The sequence below is a fragment of the Bubalus kerabau genome, chromosome 9 (assembly GCF_029407905.1).
Source record: "Bubalus kerabau isolate K-KA32 ecotype Philippines breed swamp buffalo chromosome 9, PCC_UOA_SB_1v2, whole genome shotgun sequence".
In the NCBI taxonomy this organism is placed as follows: domain Eukaryota; kingdom Metazoa; phylum Chordata; class Mammalia; order Artiodactyla; family Bovidae; genus Bubalus; species Bubalus kerabau.
In genome coordinates, this window is record NC_073632.1 from 48,611,796 (window position 1) to 48,632,868 (window position 21,073).

At 54.5% G+C, this 21,073-nt stretch overlaps 3 protein-coding genes across 5 annotated transcripts in view; 2 read left to right on the forward strand and 1 right to left on the reverse strand.

Annotated features, from left to right (window-relative positions):
* Positions 1–5,073: 5,073 nt before the first annotated feature.
* Positions 5,074–16,299, forward strand: MICAL1 (microtubule associated monooxygenase, calponin and LIM domain containing 1). Of its 2 annotated transcripts, XM_055535233.1 has the most exons (26): positions 5,074–5,212; positions 6,761–6,831; positions 6,938–7,243; positions 7,360–7,567; positions 7,842–7,946; positions 8,288–8,392; positions 8,503–8,658; positions 9,292–9,392; positions 9,889–10,146; positions 10,426–10,541; positions 10,735–10,861; positions 11,008–11,089; positions 11,657–11,804; positions 12,215–12,405; positions 12,593–12,681; positions 12,818–12,859; positions 13,053–13,136; positions 13,256–13,412; positions 13,729–13,805; positions 14,102–14,378; positions 14,495–14,592; positions 14,844–14,957; positions 15,083–15,176; positions 15,351–15,450; positions 15,565–15,638; positions 16,024–16,299. In XM_055535233.1, the coding sequence occupies exons 3-26, from the start codon at positions 6,986–6,988 to the stop codon at positions 16,170–16,172; spliced, it is 3,210 nt and encodes a 1,069-aa protein (XP_055391208.1). In that variant the 5' UTR covers positions 5,074–5,212; positions 6,761–6,831; positions 6,938–6,985; the 3' UTR covers positions 16,173–16,299. The 2 variants fall into 2 exon arrangements, with proteins under 2 accessions (XP_055391208.1, XP_055391209.1); XM_055535234.1 differs by lacking the exon at positions 6,761–6,831 and having other exon boundaries at positions 5,078–5,212.
* Positions 16,300–16,441: 142 nt separating this feature from the next.
* Positions 16,442–19,713, reverse strand: SMPD2 (sphingomyelin phosphodiesterase 2). 2 transcript variants are annotated; one of them, XM_055535236.1, is made up of 10 exons: positions 19,214–19,713; positions 18,887–18,983; positions 18,715–18,791; positions 18,279–18,372; positions 18,048–18,137; positions 17,731–17,813; positions 17,469–17,601; positions 17,270–17,374; positions 16,941–17,094; positions 16,442–16,844 (listed from the first exon to the last, which is right to left on the reverse strand). In XM_055535236.1, the coding sequence occupies exons 1-10, from the start codon at positions 19,261–19,263 to the stop codon at positions 16,456–16,458; spliced, it is 1,272 nt and encodes a 423-aa protein (XP_055391211.1). In that variant the 5' UTR covers positions 19,264–19,713; the 3' UTR covers positions 16,442–16,455. The 2 variants fall into 2 exon arrangements, with proteins under 2 accessions (XP_055391211.1, XP_055391212.1); XM_055535237.1 differs by having other exon boundaries at positions 17,469–17,540; positions 17,727–17,813.
* A 182-nt stretch (positions 19,714–19,895) lies between these two features.
* PPIL6 (peptidylprolyl isomerase like 6) overlaps positions 19,896–21,073 on the forward strand; it is a 35,530-nt gene continuing 34,352 nt past the window's right edge. The window contains exon 1 of the mRNA XM_055535238.1: positions 19,896–20,018. Coding sequence (XP_055391213.1) covers positions 19,896–20,018 — 123 coding nt within the window. The remainder of the gene's footprint in view (positions 20,019–21,073) is intronic.

Below are 21,073 nucleotides of genomic sequence, written 5' to 3' on the forward strand. Positions count from 1 at the left end.
GGACACGACTGAGCAACTTCACTTTCACTTTTCACTTTCATGCATTGGAGAAGGAAATGGCAACCCACTCCAGTGTTCTTGCCTGGAGAATCCCAGGGACGGGGGAGCCTGGTGGGCTGTCGTCTATGGGGTCACACAGAGTCGGACACGACTGCAGCGACTTAGCATTAGCATCAGCATTAGGAGAGCTTTTGGGCTTCCCTGGTGGCTCAGACAATAAAGAATCTGCCTGCAATGCAGGAGACCTGGGTTTAATCCCTGGGTGGGGAAGATCTCCTGGACAAGGAAATGGCTACCTACTCTAGTATTCTTGCCTGAAGAATTCCATGGACAGAGGAGGCTGTACAAGAGTTGGACATGACTGAGTGACTAACACTTTCACTACTTTCAGAAGAGCTTTTATACTGAAGCTCATTTGATCACGTTCTCAACATAAAGTGTAGGAACTTTAGATAACATTAGGAAGAGATCTTAGCTTTCTTCCTTTATAATATAAGTGAAAAATAGTACTATATCCAGTGTGACATATAGAAAGGGAAAAATTTGAGCAGAGGTCAGGGAAGTTTCTTGGTCTCAGAGCATAGATTTATTTTTTTGAAAAAAATTTTTTTTTTTTGGCCACACCATGTGGCATGGAGGATCTTAGTTCCCCAGCCAGGGATTGAACCCTCACCCCTTGCAGTGGAAGCATGAGTCTTAACCACTGGACCACCAGGGAAGTCCCAATTTGTTTTGAATTCTTAATATCCATGATACTGTTAGTCGCTCAGTCTTATCTGACTTTTTGCAACCCCATGGACTGTAGCCTGCCAGGCTTCTCTGTCCATGGAATTCTCCAGGCAAGAATACTGGAATGGGTTGCCATTCCCTTCTCCAGGGGATCTTCTTGATCCAGGGATTGAATCCAGGTCTCCGGCATTGCAGGCAGATTCTTTACCATCTGAGCCACGAGGGAAATCTTATCCATAATATTAGATCATTTAATATATGGATTTGAAAATATTCCAAAGGAATAGTTGGGCTTTTGTTTTAGTTTGTTTCATCCTTGGATGAAAAGTTAAACTGAAGCTTCCTTAGGCTAAATTAGAGTTATAAACAAGAATGTCTTGTTTATAAAAAAAAAATCTACCTCTTATAGATAATTCTAGTATGATTAAGTGGCTTCTGGACAAATTTTCCTATAATCTTAATGTCTGAAGTATGCAAGTACTCTCTTAACAAAAATATAGGAAAGTATTTAAACAGATCCTGAGCCTATTTGTGTTTTTAATCTCTGTCCTTTGTGTTATCTCAGAGTATATGAAATCATCATTGATTTCTGGGGAAAGTATTTGAATAAAATGCAGCATATAGAGGATGAGGTTTCAGGGCAGAATAAGAAAGGATGAGGGACCCAAATTTTCAAGTCACTCACTCTTACCAGCAAAAGAGAAAGCTGGAATTCATTCTTGATGGGCCTTTCCTCACCTTCCACTCCCAATCCATCATCAAGTTATATCAGTTTCACCTCAGACTGTATTTTGAGTCCATCCACTTCCTCCATCCCAACTGCTGCACCATCAGCATGTCCTCTTGCTGGTATGCCTGCTTTTCTTCCCCTCCCCCGCCCCCTTTTCTGCTGGAAATGGTGATCCATCTGGGCTCACCGCTCTGCCCTGAGCATCAAGCACAGCGCCTTGCTAAATGCATGAATATTGTGTGCTTAATGCAAATATGATCATTACTTCTGCTCTGCTTATAATCCTTCTGCAGTTTCCGACTGCACTCAGAATAAAATCCCCAGCCCATCTTCCTCTTGGGTCCCTTCCCCATTCTCACTTCCAGCCACACTATCTTCCTTGCTGTTCCCGAAACACAGCCAGCAACTTCCTGCCTTAGGCTTTGAGGCAGGCAGTTTCTCAGGCTTGAAATGTTTCTGCGCCTCCTCCCGTCTCAGTGTCTGCACGTCTGTCAGAACTCAGTGCAAGTGTCACTCCTCACCCTCTAATTGTCTCCTACCCTTTAATCTCAGTCAAGCCACCTTTCATATCTGTCCACAGCATGCTACACTTTGGACTCAGCTGGTAATTATTTTTACATTAGGAGCTGTGTCTGCTTGGTTAGACAGCAGCTGTGGCTCCTGACCCAGGACTGTGGGTGTGGCGTTTGAACACACTGACCTACGGGTGTAAAGTCATATATTGGATGGCTTAGAACCATCACCTGCAGTATGGGATCCAGTTTCTGACTCCAGGTTTAGGAGATGAAAGGATGAGAGGTGTGGTAAGAATGGCATTGCAGAAAGACAACATGGTGTAAATTAGAGGAAAGGAACCCTGTTTTAATGGCTCAGGTTTTTAACCTAGGCCACTACTCGCATGATTTATTTGCAAAAACATTAGAATGGGATTCTTTTATTATTTTTTAAAATGTGTATTTATTTCTGGTTGCACTGAGTCTTTGTTGCTACACAGGGACTACTCTAGTTGCGGTAGGAGGGGGTCTCATTGTGGTGACTTCTTCTGTTGGCAGAGGACAGGCTCTAGATGCGCAGGCTTCAGGAGTTGATGCTTGTAGGCTCTAGAGCGCAGGGTCAGTCACGGTGGCCCACAGACTTAGCTGCCCCATGGCATGTGGGATCTTCCCAGACCAAGGATGGAACTATGTCCTCTGAATTGGCAGTCAGATCATTATTCTGTGATCTTTTTTTAAAGACATTTTACCATCTGCCAGTTGGAGAGTCAGATTCTTAACCACTGAACCACCAGGGAAGTCCTGAGATTCTCTTAAAAGTGACTTTTTGTGGAATTCCCTGGCAGTCTAGTGGTTAGGACTCAGCATATCCACCGCTTGGGTTTGATCCCTGGTCAGAGAATTAAGATCCCACAGGCCATGTCACACATGGCCAATAACAAACAAAAAACCCAACTGATTTTTCACATATCAGCCACTTATTTGACCCAGTATAAATTAGCCAGTGTGTTTGTGCCAGTATTTTTAGTTTTGTATACACATGTAATATGGATCATGACTCAATAATGTGGATCATGACTGTCTTTGAAGAAAGTCTAAAATAGAATTTGTTTTGGGCCTTCTAGACTACATTTCTTAGAATCACCAACATTGAGTAACAGGATTTTAGAATCAAAATGCATTGAAAAGATTCAGTAATTAAAGTGCCTCCATTTAGAGCTGAGACTGAAACATAGTGGTTGGTGACTTTTCAAGGTCACTTAAGTTCATGTGAAGTGAAGCTGCCATCTGGCCAGATCTTCTAGATTACAAACCATTCCCCATTGCTCTTTGCTCTACCAGGTATTTTTAATTAACATAGAGTGAAACTCCAAGTCAGCAGTTATTTTTAAGCACTGATGAAGTCATTATTCTGTGATCTTTTTTTAAAGACAAATTTTACCTTCTGCCATTTGGAGAGCCACAAACCCCTATTTGGTTGAGATGCAAGTGATTGAGTCAAGGGCCAGACTTTGCTGGGCCTCTGCTAACCTCAAAGTCAGAGCTGCTGATTATTTACCATCTACTAATGAAAGGGAAATGGAATGATTCTAAAACAGGTAACCCATTCAGAGTGGACTTAGAATCCTTCTGACACAATGTATTTAAATATGGGTGTGTCTCATATTTGGCAAATTGATTTCAAGCCAAATGACTAGTCATACTCAAGAGCTAGGATGGGCCCAGCTGGGAGACTGCCCTGGTTTCCTGAGCTGGACCTGGCTCAATTCCCTGCCTCTGCCGGCAGAAAGCAGGCATTTCCCCTTCCCTGCTTCTCATCTCAAGCTGGGAGCAGTGTGTATATAGGTCTTACTGGGTCTCAGAGGGTTTCCAGGCAATGCAAAGTGAGAATAAAGAGAAGGGGAGAGCCATAGGGTCCCCAGCTCTTTCCAGTGCCATTCATTCCTCTGTTTTGTGAGTGTTTCCAGTGTAATGGTGTCACTTCCTCTAAACAAGAAACAGTCTCTCAGGGTGCCAGCCTTTCACTTGTCACATTAGATCAGCACTGGTGTGGTGTTAGATAGACCTGGGTCCCATACCAGCTCTGCCACTTGCTGTGTAACTTTGCCATAGGTGACCTTCGGTTTCCTGTTCAGTAAAACGGGACATTTGTGATCATTGAGATTAATATTCATAGTAGACGTTTAATAAAGGAAAACTGATGTTTTATTAATATTAACTAGTTGAATGACCTTGGAAGAGTGCCTTCACATTCAGCTGTTTCCTCATTGGGAATATGAGGAAGTTGGTACCAAACAGTTCTGTGGGTCCTTTCTCCCAGGCATTCTTGAATAGTAGGGAGCCAGCCTCTCATTTACACCCTTCTCATTTCCGCCTGTCTTAGAAGTGGTCCAACACCCCCAGCCCCACCCCAAGACCTTCTTGCCCTCTCACTTCTGCCGCTGTGGACGCTGCAAATTGCCGAGTTTCCAGGACTTTGCGTCCGTGCCGGATGCCCTCAGCCCGGGTCTAGGTGCAGACTGGTTGCAGGGTAGGTGGACACCGACCTTGGATCCATCGTGGAGTACCCGGGCCGTGAATCTCCTCGTAGGAGAGGTGTAAAGGACACAGATGCTTCGGCGCTACCCTACAGCTTCTGCAAACTTCTTGCTCAGTGAGAGCTCCTTCTCCGGCCCAGGGCTCGGAGGCGGCAGCTCAGTAGGTACTGCGCAAGGGCGGGTTGCCTCGCCCGCCTGGGAAGGACAAGCTTTTAAGCGCAGGCTCCGGAATGGAGCCGGAGGCCGCTAGTGTGCTGCCGGGCTCCCGGAGCCTCCGCCGTTGGTGTGCTGCCGGCTTCCCGGAGCCTCCGACACTTGGCTTAAGCGACCAGGCTAGGCTGGGCCGGGGTCTCCCGCCCCTAGCCGGAACACTGCGTCTGCGGCGCCACGCCCTCCGGCGCCACCCTGCAGCCGTGGGCGGGCCCCTGGCTGCCCCCAGCCGGGGATGGCCGGCTAATGAGATGTTAATGAGGCTCCAATAAAGTCTCTGCCGGCTGAGCTTGCTTGGCCGAAGCCCACGCCCAGCTAGATTCGCTGGTCGGGCGCAGCGGCCGGCAGCCCCTCAATCCCGGGTTTTGGTCCGCGCCTCCTCTGCCTCTTTCACCACCTCCCCCCTTCCTCCTCCTCCTCCACCCCGCTTCCTCTGTCCCCGCCTCCCAACTCGCCCGGACTGGGACGCCCGCCTGGCAGCAAGAGACCCCTGCGGGCTCCCAAGCCCCCGGGTAAGTTGTCCAGCTGCGCCAAATGTGCGTCCCCCGACCCGCGGGGTCCCGGGGTGGGGGTAGGGACGCGCCTCCTGGGAAACGTGGCTCGAGGCCCTTGTGTATCCCGCCTGGCCCGTCAGGCGCCGTCTCTCTGCGCCTCCGTCCTGCCCAGCCCCTCCCAAACTTTACGGTCCAGAGTGTGAGTACTCCCAACCGCCCGCTGCCAGTGGTCCAGCTCCCTCCATCCTTCTGGACCGCCCTACCGCTCGCACATTCTTTGTCTTGGTGTTTCCAGATTGGGTCGCTCCTCTCCCCACTTCGCTGAGGTCTTCCTCCTTTCCACCTTCCAAGAGAGACCTTTGCTCTTACTGACATTCAGTCCGCCTTGTCCGGGTGACCTATGGCGGTGATTTTAATCTCCTGCCTGGGCCTGGCCTGCGGGGCTCCGGGCTGGGACCGGGGAGGCGACTGATGGGGTCAGAGGGATCAGCTCAAGGGTCTTCCCTGGTCTACGCCACCACCGTCCTTAACTCCCCCGTGGGCAACCACATCCCCGTACCCTCTGATTCCTCCTGGTCCCAACGTGAGAAAGCTCTGCCACCCTTCAAGTTGCGTGGGTGCCCGAGCGAGGGAGAAGGGGACAAAGAGAAGCCTTGTCTGGAGAGATTCCTGGGAGAGCAAGCAGGGATGGGGCGGGGTGTCTATGGGAGTGAGAGAAGCTGGGCGGAGCGAATCCTGCTGCCCTGTCGCCCCCCAACTCCCCAACGGTCTTGTGGCCACTGGAGCAGCAGCAAGTCACAGGGGAAGTATTCTGACCACAGTGAGTCAGAAATAGGCCCAGTTAGTGGTTTGTCACCAGACAGATGCAACATCCTGGGGCTGTCTGTTAAGGTAGTTTGGTGGTGGGAAGTGGATCCTACGTGGTTAGAGAAGGGGCTTCCCTAGAGGCTCAGTTGGTAAAGAATCTGACTGCAATGCAGGAGACCGGGGTTCGATCCCTGGGTCGGGAAGATCCCCTGGAGGAGGAAATGGCAAGCCACTCCAGAGTTCTTGCCTGGAGAATCCCATGGACAGAGGAGCCTAGCGGGCTACAGTCCATGGAGTCCCAAGAGTTGGACACGACTTAGCGACTAAACCACCACCACCACCTCCTCCTCCCCTTTAAGAGGCAATGGCAAGTGCTAAGGAGGAAAACTTTGCCCCTGGCATAAGACACACCACACCCAACGGCACACTGAGTCCGTTGAGGGCTGCCGGGCACAGGGAGGTATGGGGTGAGATGGGACAGTATGTGTGTCTGGCAGCTGGGGTTGCAGATATTAGATCTGTCCCTATCTGTACTGCAAGGAAAGCCCATTTATCTGACACCCTGCTCTCTTCATGTCTGAGAAATTCCCCCGGCCTGCTTGCAGGGCCTCGCTGAAGGCCGGGTAAGAATTGCTGTCCCCCAGGGATTGGAGTAGGGCCTGGAGATTCCTGGCTGACAAGGCTGAGCTGGAGGCTCCCTAGCTTTCTGCAGGCCCACGGGGCTCAGGACTGCTGATTTTTCATTTCCAAACTTGGCAGATTTCACTTGAAGTGGAACGGTTTGCAGCTGTCTGTGGAGCAGCTGACAGAGAGGAGAGGAGCCCATCTGGGTAGGACTCAGAGCTCCCTGGGGATACCACACTGCCTTCTTCTCCTCTTCCTTTTCCCTTCCTCCTTTCTCCAGCCCCTTGCAATCTCTTCCTTTCTTCTTTCCAGCAACCACGTGCCTCTGCCCGTCCCCAGGATCCCCTCCCAGGGGTCTCCATGGCCTCACCCACCTCCACCAACCCAGCGCATGCCCACTTTGAGAGCTTCTTGCAGGCCCAGCTGTGCCAGGATGTGTTGAGCAGCTTTCAAGGGCTATGCGGGGCCCTGGGGGTGGAGCCTGGTGGGGGGCTCTCCCAGTACCACAAGGTCAAGGCCCAGCTCAACTACTGGAGTGCCAAGTCGCTGTGGGCCAAGCTGGACAAGAGAGCGAGCCAGCCGGTCTACCAGCAGGGCCGGGCCTGCACCCGCACTAAGGTGTGTCTCAGTGTCTGGGGTGGGGCTTGGAGAGTGGGCGGAGTCAGAGGAGCCCCCCCCCCCCACCCCCTCCACCCCTCCCCTGGCCATGCCTATGCTTCCTTATGTGTTCCCAGTGCCTGGTGGTGGGTGCGGGACCTTGCGGTCTGCGGGCTGCTGTGGAGCTGGCGATGCTGGGGGCCCGAGTGGTGCTGGTGGAAAAGCGCACCAAGTTCTCTCGCCACAACGTGCTCCACCTCTGGCCCTTCACCATCCACGACCTTCGGGCACTCGGCGCCAAGAAGTTCTATGGGCGCTTCTGCACAGGCTCCCTGGACCACATCAGTGAGCACTGTGTGGTGGCCTGGAGGGGCGGATGAGCCTGGGCCTAGAGACAGGCCAGTAGGTGGGGGTTGGGGGCTGCTGGGCCAGCCCAGGGCAGGGTGGTCAAGATTCACTGCAGTCAGATGGCTTTCAGGACTCAGGTTCCTCACCTGTAGAACAGGCACTTGGACTGAGTGAGCTCTAAGACTTTCTCCAGCCTGGACCAGGTACACACTGGTGTTTGGGAGGCTGTAGGATCCTGGGGTCTCTGTCGCTAATGTCCTCTCCCTTCCAGGCATCCGGCAACTGCAGCTCCTCTTGTTGAAAGTGGCATTACTACTGGGGGTGGAAATCCACTGGGGCATCACTTTCACTGGCCTGCAGCCTCCTCCAAAAAAGGGTAAGTACTTTTCTGCTCTTGAGAACCCCCATGTACCAAGGATACCCTGGCCTTGCAAAAGAAAAAGGGTAGGGTTGGGAGTCAGCTGAGTCTCCCTTTCTCACAGCCTGGGCTTTTTCAAACCCTGCTGAGCCTCATTTTGGACTTTTGTAAAATGTGAAGCATTTCTTTCCTCACCTCCTTTCCATGGCTGTTGTGAAGGTGTCATTTGATAGACTGTGTCACTGCTTTGTAAACCACAAAACCCTTTAAATGTTTATTTATTTCATTGGATTGTCCTGGGAATATAGACACCCCCTCAGTTTTCTATATCTTTGTGCCACTCACATCTTCTGCCCCAGGGAGTGGTTGGCGTGCCCAGCTCCAGCCCAGCCCCCCAGCCCAACTGGCCAAGTATGAATTTGATGTCCTCATCTCTGCGGCTGGAGGTAAATTCGTCCCTGAAGGTGAGTGATCCCTTCCCTCGAATAAGCCAGCATCTTGAGCTCCTCCTGGGCCTTTCTAGGCTGTTACGCCCCTCATCCTCCGGCCACTCCCCACCTGTCCCCACCTCTAGGCTTCACAGTGCGAGAAATGCGCGGCAAACTGGCAATTGGCATCACGGCTAACTTTGTGAATGGGCGCACCGTGGAAGAGACACAGGTGCCCGAGATCAGTGGTGTGGCCAGGATCTACAACCAGAGCTTCTTCCAGAGCCTGCTCAAAGCTACAGGTCAGGGCCCTTCCTCACAGGATTTCCCTTCCGAGTGCCTGACTGTGGCCTAGCTCCCGACTCTCCCTCTTAGACCTGTCCACAGTCCAAAGAATCCCACACTTGTCCATCTTTGTGGTCCTGGCAGCAAAGAACCTGAGCCCTCAGGGAGTCAGCAGGCACAACCGCACTTGGCCATCCGGCATGACAAGTCTTAGAAATCTCTTGCCAAATGCATGGGCTTTTGCTTTGTGCTTCTGTACATAGGCTTTAATATAAAAGTGACATAAATTCAAAGTGTAAGTGGTACTTCCAGAAGGTGTTCTAGGTTTTCTTTGGCTTCACACTACCACGCCCTTTGGAGTGTACGCATCTCATTTGGAGAAGCCAGGCTGTCCTCTGCAAGCCTGTGACCGTGTGGTTCACGTCTCCCTGCTGCCACTCCACCCTGGTTTCTCTCTTTGCTCCTCCATCTGCTGGGCCTGAGATAGATGGTCCATGGTGCCACCAGAACTCATGGGTCCCTGTGTAGGGAGGACCCACTGCAGGCTAAGCTGTGATCCCAGCTCAGAGGTCAGGCATGTCTGGTGTATTTGGAGAAGTGACACATAACGAGAGGAGACACATCCCCTGCACCCTGCCCTGACCCCACAGGCATTGATCTGGAGAATATCGTGTACTACAAGGATGACACCCACTACTTCGTGATGACAGCCAAGAAGCAGTGCCTGCTACGGCTGGGAGTGCTGCATCAGGTGGGGCCCAGGCCCAGGCAGGGGGGACTGAATGGTGGACCCTGGGAGGTAGGGTCCAGGCCTGGACATGGTCTCCCCCTGGGTGTGGAGGGAGTCCATCCTGTCTGCAGTGGCACTTTCTCCACCTCAGTAAGCTCTTCTCCTCTGAGACTTACATGGCCACTTGAATCCTATTCTGGGCTCAACACCATATACCAGTCATAGCACTGCACTCCATGAGGACTAAGCTCCACCAGGGGTTTTGTCTGTCTCTTCCTTGCTGATGATTCCCAGAGCTTAGAATGGTGCCTGCTATGTAGTAAGCACCCTGAAGGTATCTGCTGAATGAACTAGTTGAACACATGTAATGATGCTGGGCCTGGGAGGCAGGATGTTCACGTCTAGTCCCAGCTCAGCCTCCAACTGCTGTGTAATCCGTGGAAGCCCATTCTTGGGGCCTCAGAATGTGTACCTGAGGGGACGGGACACTGATGGATCTGATCTGTCGGCCACACAGGACTGGCCTGATACTGAACGGCTGCTGGGCAGCGCCAACGTGGTGCCCGAGGCTTTGCAGCGCTTTGCTCGGGCAGCTGCCGACTTCGCCACCCACGGCAAGCTTGGGAAGCTGGAGTTTGCCCGGGACGCCCACGGGCGGCCGGACGTCTCTGCCTTTGACTTCACAAGTATGATGCGGGCAGAGAGCTCTGCTCGGGTGCAGGAGAGGCACGGCACCCGCCTGCTGCTGGGGCTGGTCGGGGACTGCCTGGTGGAGGTAAGGGCTCAGTGTTCCCTGCTTGGGGAGTGGCTCTCTGGGTTCTGTGTAAGGAGGCACGGGGATTCCCTGGTTGGGGGAAGAAGCAGCCTCATGGGAAGTGGGGCGGGGCGGGTAATAAAATGTTTACTGTTGTAAAGAGGAGCTGAGGGTGGCCTGGTGGTGTCAGGGGGCCCCCAGCTCTGCCCCCAGGGGCATGTGGGCTCGGGCAACCCTGTTGGGGGTTGGGCCCTCCGTTAGGCCCTCACTGAGCTGTTTCTTGTCCTTCTGGCCCTGCAGCCCTTCTGGCCCCTGGGCACTGGAGTGGCCCGGGGCTTCCTGGCAGCCTTTGATGCCGCCTGGATGGTGAAGCGGTGGGCAGAGGGCGCTGGGCCCCTAGAGGTGTTGGCAGAGAGGTGAGGCCTGAGTTGGGGGATGGGGCAGAGCAGGGCTGGATGTGGGACAGGACTCGGGAATAGGTTCCGAGATGCTGGGGGAGTAGATGGGGGAGTGGATAAAGGAGAATAAGGCAAAGGCCTGGTGGTAGTTGAGGGGTGAGCGCTAATGGTGCCCTCCTGCTTGTGCCCATCCCTCACCCTCATCCCCTAGAGAGAGCTTGTACCAGCTCCTGTCACAGACGTCCCCGGAGAACATGCACCGCAATGTGGCACAGTACGGGCTGGACCCCACCACCCGCTACCCCAACCTGAACCTCCGGGCTGTGACCCCCAGTCAGGTCAGCACTCCACCCCAGCGCAGCCCTTGCCTCCTGGTCCCCGCAGCCACTGTCCCTCTGGGTGAGCCCCACCCAGGCAGCCCTCCCCTGTGGGCTGAGCGGGTGTGTGGTCAGCCCGCCTGGAGACCTGAAAGGGGCTGCCGTAGGTACGAGACCTGTACGACGTGGAGGCCAAGGAGCCTGTGCAGAAGATGAGTGATGAGACAGACTCCGGAAAGGCAGCCACTGGTGAGCAGGTCTCCTCCACGGGCACATCTAAAACATTGACCGAACAGTGATGCGTAGGCACCGACAGCAGTTGCAGCCGCTGGCAGCAGGGAGCAGGGTGCTGGAGCCCCGCTGGGTTGCGGGGTGGAGATTGGGGGCATCCTGGAGAGCACAGGGCAGCAGGCGCTTGGCAGCAGCCGTTTGGCAGCCTGTGCGGAGTATCTCAGCACTTTAACCACCACTGAAACACTGGATGGCAGCCGTGTCGCGCTGTTCTTGGCTGTCCTGCCCCTTCTCACCTGGCAGACCCCAAACCTGTCTCTCCTTTCAGCCTCTGAGCTTCCCTTGCCCCTCAGTTCATAGCCTGCTGGCCTCTCTGTGGCTAGCAGTGATTTCACTTTATTCCCCCAAAAGATTTTTTTTCAAATGAGAAAATGGGGATGAAGGAGGTGCTGCTCACATTCTTAGGCTGGTGCTCAGTCGGGGTGGGCCCCTGCTTCTGGCTCCCATACAGACCCCACAGCCAGCAGCTGGGCTCTCTCTGCGGGCTGGGGTGCCCTGGGTACATGTGGAACCTCCTCTTCCTAGGGGCAGCGGGCTCCCAGGAGGAGCTGCTGCGCTGGTGCCAGGAGCAGACGGCTGGGTACCCAGGTGTCCATGTCACTGACCTGTCTTCCTCCTGGGCTGACGGGCTGGCTCTGTGCGCCCTGGTGCACCGTCTGCGGCCCGCCCTACTGTGAGTCAGGAGTTGGGCTTGGGGGTCCCTGATAGACCCTCCCTCTCTTCCATGCCTCTCTGCCGCCCCCTCCAGGCAGTGTGGAATGGCAGGGGATCACCATGTAGGAGGTGGCACAGCCACTGCATCCCAGCACCATCACTTGCTAATAATCCTGCTCTAGTCGCTTCACCTCCGTAAAGATAGTACTCCTGCCCCTCTGCCCATGAGCATGCATTCAATAGGGAGAGCATTGTGAGTGGTGGAGGCCCCCCAAGGCCAGAAGCCGTTGTAATTGGCTGGGTGGTGGTGGGTGTGCAGCGGAGAATAAAAACCCTTCCTGCCCTTGCCTCCCTTTCCCGCTATCCCTCCCCTTTCCGTGGGCTCAAGTTCTGGGTCTCCCACTGACCTTTCTCCCTGCTGCCCCATAGGGAACCCTCCGAGCTCCAGGGAATGGGGGCTCTGGAAGCTACTTCTTGGGCGCTGAAGATGGCAGAGCATGAGCTGGGCATCACACCAGTGTTGTCCGCACAGGCAATGGTGGCAGGGAGTGACCCACTTGGCCTCATTGCCTACCTCAGCCACTTCCATAGTGCCTTCAAGAGCATACCACACAACCCAGGTGAGCTGGAAGACAAGGGTGGGACGACAAGGGTGTGTGTGTGTGTGAGAAAGGGACAGACAGAGCAAGCAAGAGAGCGCCCTCTAAGGGACATCCTGGGAGAGGTATCCTTTAGCCTTCTGGGCTGGCTCATAGCTGTCTTCTGGGGATATAGTATCGCCCCTGATCTCCACGCCTCTCCTCACAGGCTCGGTCGGCCAAGGCTCCCTGGGCGCTGCCAGCGCTGTACTATTCCTTGGCAAACTGCAGAGGACCCTGCAACGGACCCGGACTCAGGTGGAGAGTTTGGGTGGGGTTGGGCTGGGCAGTGGGGTTCTTGTGGGGGTCCCTAAGATGAAGAGGACGACATCCAGAGTTGGGGGAAAGAAGTGGGGGCTCAGAGCCCATGCTTAGAATGTAGGGCTTATTGCAGGAAAATGGGGAGGATGCTGGTGGCAAGAAGCCTCGCCTGGAGGTAAGTGCACGCAGGGGCTGGACAGTCCCTTCCCTGAGGTGCTCTCCCATGTCCTGTCCCCCAGGTCTTGCTTGCTACCCAAGCTCCTGTACCCAACCCCCCATCCAGTCTCACTGCCTTTCCCTTCCAATTCTTTCATCTGCACACATGACTCCCTAACTGACCCTGTCCCTCTACCTCTCGGCCTTTTCAGGTAGAGGCTGAGACCCCAAGTACTGAGGAGCCACCTGTCCCAGAGCGTGATGAACCAATGACACCACCATCCCAGCAGCAGGACGTGAGCACAGGGGCCCTGTCTGCAGGCAAAGACCTGGGAAGGGCAGGGAGGTGTGTTTCAGGGGAAGGGCCGACCTTGGCTTTGACTCCAGCTGACCTGGGACCTGGGGGTCACTGCAGGCCAGTGCTGAGGATCTGTGTGCACTTTGTGGGCAACACCTCTATATCCTGGAACGCCTCTGTGCTGATGGCCGTTTCTTCCACCGGAGCTGCTTCCACTGTCATATCTGTGAGACCACATTATGGCCAGGTGGCTATAGGCAGCACCCAGGAGATGGTGAGTGGGCCTGGGAGGCATTCAGAGGGACTTTGTGTTTGGCCCTACCGGGCAGGGTCAAGAGCTTGAAAGTGGAGAGGAACTGGGGTGCTGCGCATGAGGTAGAAAAACAAACTAAAGATTACGCTTTTTTCTCCCAAGCTCAGTCTTCTCTGTCCCCTCCAAAGCCCCAAATGTGGGGTTCTGAGAAACCAGGAGGCTGGTAGAAATTCACCAACAAATGCAGTCTTGTCACCCCCACCTTCCCTGATAGACTGAATATCTGATCCTTGGTCTGCCTACATCTGATGCCTCCTTCCCTCTCCCACCTTCTCAGGATATTTATACTGCCTCCAGCACCTGCCTCAGACAGGCCACAAAGAAGATAGCAGCGATAGAGGTCCTGAGAGTCAGGTAAAAGCTGTGGAAGTGTGTGGTGGGGGGGTGAGGAGGAGGAAAGGGCTCCCCGGCCCAGCAGAGTGAATGGGGGGAAACTGAATGTCCTCCATGAGAGTGTAAACTGCATGATGGCAGAGATCTTTGTCCTGTTTTACTTACTGACATATTTCAAGTATCCAGAACACTGCCTGACACTGTTCAGTAAATGGCACAAATGGATGAATGCCAGGTCCCACATCTGTCTCAAGGGGCAGCCTCAGCCCATGCTGGGCAGGTCACTCACTGACCAGAACATCTGGTGGCTTTTCTAGGACCTTCCCATGCCGAGTGAGAATAACACGCCATCAGGCCCCGCGACTCCCGTGGCCCTCCACCAAGGGACCAATCCTGTCCCAAACCCCAGCCAGCCCACCCGTCGATTGATCCGCCTCTCCAGCCCAGAACGCCAGCGTTTATCCTCCCTTCATCTCACCCCTGACCCGGAAATGGAGCCACCACCCAAGCCCCCCCGAAGCTGCTCCACCTTGGCCCACCAAGCCCTGGAAGCAAGCTTCAAGGGCTGGGGAATGCCAGTCCAGAGCCCTCAGGGTAGCTGCTGGCTCAGGGTGGGGATGGCGTGGGTGGTTTTTGGATTCTTGGACAGGGGTGTGGGGCATGGGGAGGGAGGTCGTGGGGATTCCAGCCCATGTCCACGTCCTGCTCAGTTCTTGAGGCCATGGAAATGGGGGAAGAGAGGTCCTCCTCCAGTGAAGAGGAAACAGAGGAAGAGGAAGATGTGCCTTTGGACTCAGACATGGAACAGGTGAGTGGGAAGAACCTGGCCACCTGTTCTGCCCAAGCCAGCACACATCCACTCAACACACGCCTCCCTTCACCCAGGAGAAACCCACAGCACTCAGCCTCTTCTGAGCCCAAATGCCTTCTCACGTGGTCTCTTTCATGTCTCTAAGCCTCTACCTTTTCTATCAGAACTTACCTCACTTCCAACCTAGGGTCTTTCTGGTCCTTCTTAAATGGAGTTTTCCCAACCCCTAACCACTGACTCTGTCACAGTTTCTGAGGAACTTGGCTAAGAACTCAGGCACCATGAACAATTATCCAACGTGGCGTCGGACTCTGCTGCGCCGGGCCAAGGAGGAGGAGATGAAGCGGTTCTGCAAGGCTCAGGTGCGGCCTCAGGGTTCCCAGAGGTTCTGATGGGGTTAGAATCCTGAGACTGGGGATGAGAGCTCCCCTGGGACTCTGTTCTTGAGCAATCATGAGACTCCTGGGCCCCGTCTTATACTCCTCAGGCCATCCAGCGGCGACTAAATGAAATTGAGGCTGCTCTAAGGGAGCTGGAGGCCAGGGGCACAGAGCTGGAGCTGGCTTTGAGGAGCCAAAGCAGTGAGTAAAGATAGGGGAGGGATAAAACTAGGAGACCTCTGCCTCCTGGCACTGTGTTCTGCCCCCAGCAACCTCCAAACTGCTAGGTCTGGCTCACAGCAGGCTCTATTCCTCATGCCACGACTCCTATGATCCTGGCTGGAGGCCTGACTGGCCCCCTTTTTTCCTTATCAGGTTCCCCCGAAAAGCAAAAGGCATTATGGGTGGAACAGCTGCTACAGCTCGTCCAGAAGAAAAACAGCCTGGTGGCCGAGGAGGCTGAGCTCATGATCACGTAAGGGGTGTCAGGGTTGGGGAGTGGGGGACAGTGGCATTGAGTCAGGCAGGCCCCAGCCAGGGCTTTGCTCACCCTAGGCATCTGTGCCTTTTCTATTCCTGCCCTCCACAGAGTGCAGGAGCTAAACCTGGAGGAGAAACAGTGGCAGCTGGACCAAGAGCTGCGAACCTACATGAACCGGGAAGGTAAGCAGGATGTGGAGAGAGGCTGGTATTTGCACAAGCCTCGTGACTGCAGATACTGCCCAGCAACAGTCCTCCAGTCTGAGTACCTCTGAGGCTGAAATGCCTCCTGAATTGCCTCTTGAACTGAAGGACACCAGACGATGGGGCTCTAAGCGCCTACTCTGCACCTTCAGTCAGAGCTGCACAACTCAGCTTTTACACCAGATTTCCTTTAAGAATGATGTTGCAGCTAAACAATGCTAGAAAACCATTAGTGTTGATAAGCCAATTTCACAGGGTGGCAAACAGCAGGGGTTGTAGAAGTCACACAGGCCAGGATTAGGCTGTGCCTCTTGTGCCTCTCTGCCGCATCCTCTGTCCTCTAAGCTTCATCTCCTCCCTTCAGAAACCCTAAAGACAGCTGCCGATCGGCAGGCTGAGGACCAGGTCCTGAGGAAGCTACTGGATGTGGTGAACCAGCGAGATGCTCTCATCCGCCTCCAGGAGGAGCGCAGGCTCAGTGAGCTGGCCTCGGAGCCCGGGGTCCAGGGCTAGAAGAGGGCAGGCTGCCTGACTTATCTGCCAGGAAAACCGCCTTACCCCAGGACAGTGCTACCCTGTGTTCATCTGGGCTGCCTCGGAGAGTGCCTCAGTGTTTACAATAAAAAGTTTCTGACATAAACAGGACTTCTGGCTAGCTGCAGGTGTGAGGTGGGGACTAAGCAGGGAGGGCAGACAGGTGGGAACCCAAAGGTCTACACTGTGACAATCACACTGACCCCTGGCCCCAGTCACTGCCTCTACAAGGAAAAAGGCCGAGCCACAAAAGTGTCAAGCTTTATTGTTCCTCAGCTCTGTCTCTCTCCTGCTGCCCTAGGAGCAGGGCTGGCTGAGACTCTGGGCCCAGGTCCTGGGCCTCTCTTGCCCTTCCCAGCACATGCTGAAGCTCGGCCCGGGTCCTACACAAGCCCTTGGCCTCCTGCACGTGGAAGAGGTAGAAGGCACCTGCCCCCAGCACCAGTCCTACGCTGGGGGTCCAGAGCAGTAGAGCAGCTTCCCTGATCCATCCTCCGGCCGCCAGGGCACACAGCAACGCCAGGAGAAGCAGCCCTAGACCAACTGCATAGCTGGCCATGGTGGCCCACCAGTGAGCCTGGGCCATGCCCTGATCCACTTCTGCCCAGGCCTCCCTTAGCACACTGGTCAACGGCGAGCTCTCTGCTGGTCCTACAAGGCAGGAGAGTGGGGAGGCAGAATAACGGTCAGAGTGGAGGGCGTACCTGTGGTGTGGAAGGGACAAAGAAAAGGATGTGGATGACTCACCATGGGTAGGGCTGGGGTTGTGCTGCGGGGGGCTGTGTCTCACACACAGGGTAGCCATCAGGGCCTCATGATCAGAGAAGGGGGGGCCGCTGTAAGGGTCATGGCCTGTAGTAGTTTTGAAAGTCTTACAGGAGATGTATAGCCCAGACACTGCCTAGGAAAAGGGCCAAAGAGAAACTTCTATTTGGAAGTATGTTTCCAGAGAACCAGTTCCTGGCTATCCATTCTCCAGCTGCCAGTGACGTAAGACTAGACCAGCTGGACAAAGGATCAGCACAGCCTGGTGAGAGATGAAGAGACATGGTGGGTGTGGCAGGGAGAGGCCTGACCTTATAAAGTACATAGTCGATGCGGATGCCCAAGGGAAATGGCCCCAGCTCCTGGTGCTTGACGTAGCAGTTCTTGGGTACCATTGTACAGCCTTCTTCAGAACCCTAGGTGAAGAGTGGGCCTGAGTAAGGATACAGGGGAAGGAAGAGGGAAAGAGGCCGAGGGTGTAGGTGGGGAAATAATTAGACAGGTCCTCACCTTGAAGTCCCGGGTCTCCAGATAGGCATCATGCAGCCCGGTCCACTCTTTCAGCAGGCGGCAGCCCAGGTCCTTTGGGTGCAAGTTGAGGTCCCCACACAAGAGAACCACATCAGCCTTCTTGGATGTGTGGCTGGAGAAACCAAGATGGTGAGGCAGGAATTCTTCCCTCATCAGTTCTGCCCTAAAAGTGGGACCTTATAGCTACCACTCAGTCCCTCGATCCCACCCTATTTCCCCTGTTAAGCCCAGGCTCACACACTGGATGAACTGGGCCAGTTCCCAAGCTTGGGCCACGCGATGTGCTAGGTAGATGTCCTTCTGTCGATTGTACTCGGCATGGAGCTGCGCAAGATAGAGGAGACAGTAACAGGTGAGACTCAAGGTCCCAAGGGCAGATGTAAATCAAGTTTGTCATTTGGCATGGTGCTTGGTAAAATACATGTGAACTCTGCCTACTGACCTTAGGAATCCTGCCCCTACAACTCACCCCAAGGCGACTCCACCAAAGGCGTCCCCTCTTTCCCTCCCAGGACCAGACTGCCTCTCCCAGCCCTAAGCACTGTGGGCTTCACTCACGTGGGTCACGTAGGCATTGAGCACCAGTCCACTTAGATGGAGTACCAGCAGCCCCACAGCCTTCCCACAGAACCAGTCACAATGATGGATCTGCAGGCAGGAGTGGGACAGAACTCAGAGCACTGCCACCCTCTCTCTGCCCATCCCTTGCAGTCCTGGGAAGGTTACCTCCTTTACCATGTGTTAGTGGAGGTGGGGGAGGGTGGTGGACGAGTTCGAGATCAGGCTCACCATGTAGGGGTAGCCATTGAGGGTGAAGACATGCTGGGTGAATTCCTGGATTGGGTGTTTGGAGAAGACACAGAGACCACTGCCAATGATGCCACTGAAAGCCAAATCCTGGTTAGCAGTCACAAAAGCAGGGAGAGAAATACCCAGCCCTTTCCCCCTCCCTTGTCTCCCAGCTCTTATCAGCTTTTTTTTCTCTCTTTGCAGCTGATGAAAGCTCACAAAGTGTTAGTTGTTTGTGTGGGGTGATAGGACGGCCTGAGAGTAAGTCTGATGAGCTGTAGAGCTAGATTTTCCTCATTCCACCTTCTGCTTCCACTCCCAGAGGAGAGGATGCTGGGGAAGAGGAAGCAGGGTGCAGGCAGCATTGGGAGGAGGGGCTGGCAGGCCAAGCACCTCAAGGTCTGAAACTAGGCTTCCAGGCCAGTTGGCTGCTCACCTCCTGAAGTAGTGTGCAGCTGGGTAGGTGGGCAACAGCTTCTGTCTCAAGTACTGGAAGTCCTGTTCACTCCACACCTGGGGGAAGGGGTTAAAGATACCTTCCCGGCCCTTCCCCCTGGGAGAGCGCCCCCACCGCCGCTGCCCCCCTGCAGCACGGTTCCGCACCCCACCTCCTCCAGTAGAGCTAGGTCGAAGCTCTCCATGTTTAGAAAGTCTCCCAGGCGCTTCACGCGGTCGGCGCGATGCTTGCTCAGGTAGGGAATGCCCCTGAGGACGAGAAGCGCAGGGGGGAGGTGACGGCTGCGGGCGCTGGGCGCTCCGGGGCAGTACCGGAGTTGGGGCCAGGGGCCGGCTGTGGAGGTGCGGGTTGCCCCCCGCACCCCGAAGCTGTAGGGCAGGGGACCGCCGTGGCCCGGATGTGAGGAAGGCCTCCTTCCTCTGGCAGTGCGGGTGCGGGCGGGACGCGGCCCCAGACCCGCTTGAGGGGGCGCACTCACCAGCAGTTGAGGTTAAAGACCCTCAGTCGCAGGGTGAAGTTGGGCTTCATGGCGGGAACACTGGGCGGCGCGGGACGGTTCGGCCTCCAGAGCGACGGCCGCGGCGGGGGACACGGGCGGGCGGCGCTCCTCCCGGGGCACTGCGTACAGGTGGCCGCCCGGCTCCCGCGCTCCCCGGAAGGCCGCGGCGCCCAAGTGCACGCGCCTGGGGGCGGATTCTCGCGTTACCCAGGCAACCGACGGGCGGGGCCCCAACCTGGCGGCGAGCCAACCCGGAAAGTCTGGCGCTGACCGGAGGCAACGGCCGCGCTGGAGGACCCTGGGCGATCCCAGAGGGATCCCAGAGGCGGGGGCGGCTGGGGGCTCCACGGGTGGGGGCTCCCAGAGGAGGTTCTGGGGAGCGGCGAACCGGACTGAGGCACGCGGGACGTGGACTCCGCGTTCCTTTTCTCCGAAGCTCGTCCCTGGTGGCGACTGCCTATGGGTCCTCTCCCGCCTCTCCGCCGGTTCAACAGCAACAGGCGCAAAGTTGAGGAAAGGCCGGGCCTTCGCCGACCGCCCCGCCCGTCGCCCCGCCCCTCTCCCCGCCCCCTTTTCCCCGCGAGCGGCGGGGGCGGGGCCGCGCGGTGGTTGCCCTGGCGACGCGCAGTGTTTGTGACCCCAGGAGTCCCCGCGCGCAGGCATGGCCAGCCAGCAGCAGTCCGTTCCGTGCATCTCGCGGTCGCCACCCGAGCAGCCGCTTCAGGTGAAGGTGGTGGGGCTTTTCAAGAGTTCCAGCTTTCAGATCGCTAAGAGCGCCGCTGAGGTAACTGCGAAGAAACCGCAAGTGCGACCCGCTTCCTGGTCTTCCACCACCTGGTATCGGGAGTCGAGGTTCAGGGAAGGGTTGTCCCGACTGGGGTTGGCTGTGTCAGAATGGATCGGAGCGTGCAGGTGACAAGTGCCGGTCTGGGCAGGAGTTCCACTTCGAGAAGGGCTGCCTTTAACGGGAGATTCGAGTGAAGGAATCGTTCAGAACCTTGCTGGGAATGGAAGGTGATTCCTATCTATACATTAACACACATTTTATTCCACATTAATTTTTCACTGAAATGATAGCTTTTGAAACTCCGTGGAAAAAAATATTACCATATAACTTCATAAAATACTTAACAAGCAACATTATCATTAACTGAATGTCATTGAAAACACAGTTGATTAGATCTACTAGAAATTTATACCAAATTAAAAATATTCTAATCTAAAAAAAATTACCATTAACTAGCTGAATTTTTACAAACTCCTTTCCCAAATGATTTTTGAAAGCTATTCATTCGGGGGGAGTTGTTTTTTGTTTTTTCCTTAAATTTTCTATAGCAGTCACTACATCCCAGTAGTATTATTGCTTAAGGGATTTCTTAACAAATGACCCCCAAGTGCTCTGGAGAATCCAGACATTTCTTTGTAAACATGCAGAACATTGTAAGATGAAAAACACTTTAAGGAACTGAAAGAATTTGGCCAGGTCTGCAATGCTGCAACACTCCTATAACCCAAACACAGGAGAAATGTAGAAATATGTGAAATGTTGAAATGTAAAATTCAGCATGTCTTTGGGGTTTGCTCCAGATATGCTGTTATAAGATTAGGCCAAGCTTCCCTCCTTCAAAACTACACTAGACTACAGGACAAAGCCTTATTAAAGTTTGTATCTCCCAAAGTACCCAGCTGGATCAGTTGACACAAGATGTTCCCAAATAGAAGAAATCTTAAGAAATTCCTAACTTCTTGCCTGCTCCAAGTCCACAGAGTTACAGTTTTGAGTTTATATCAAATCAGGAAATAGTGACTATTTGTGAAATAGGTGAAGTCTCAAGATGA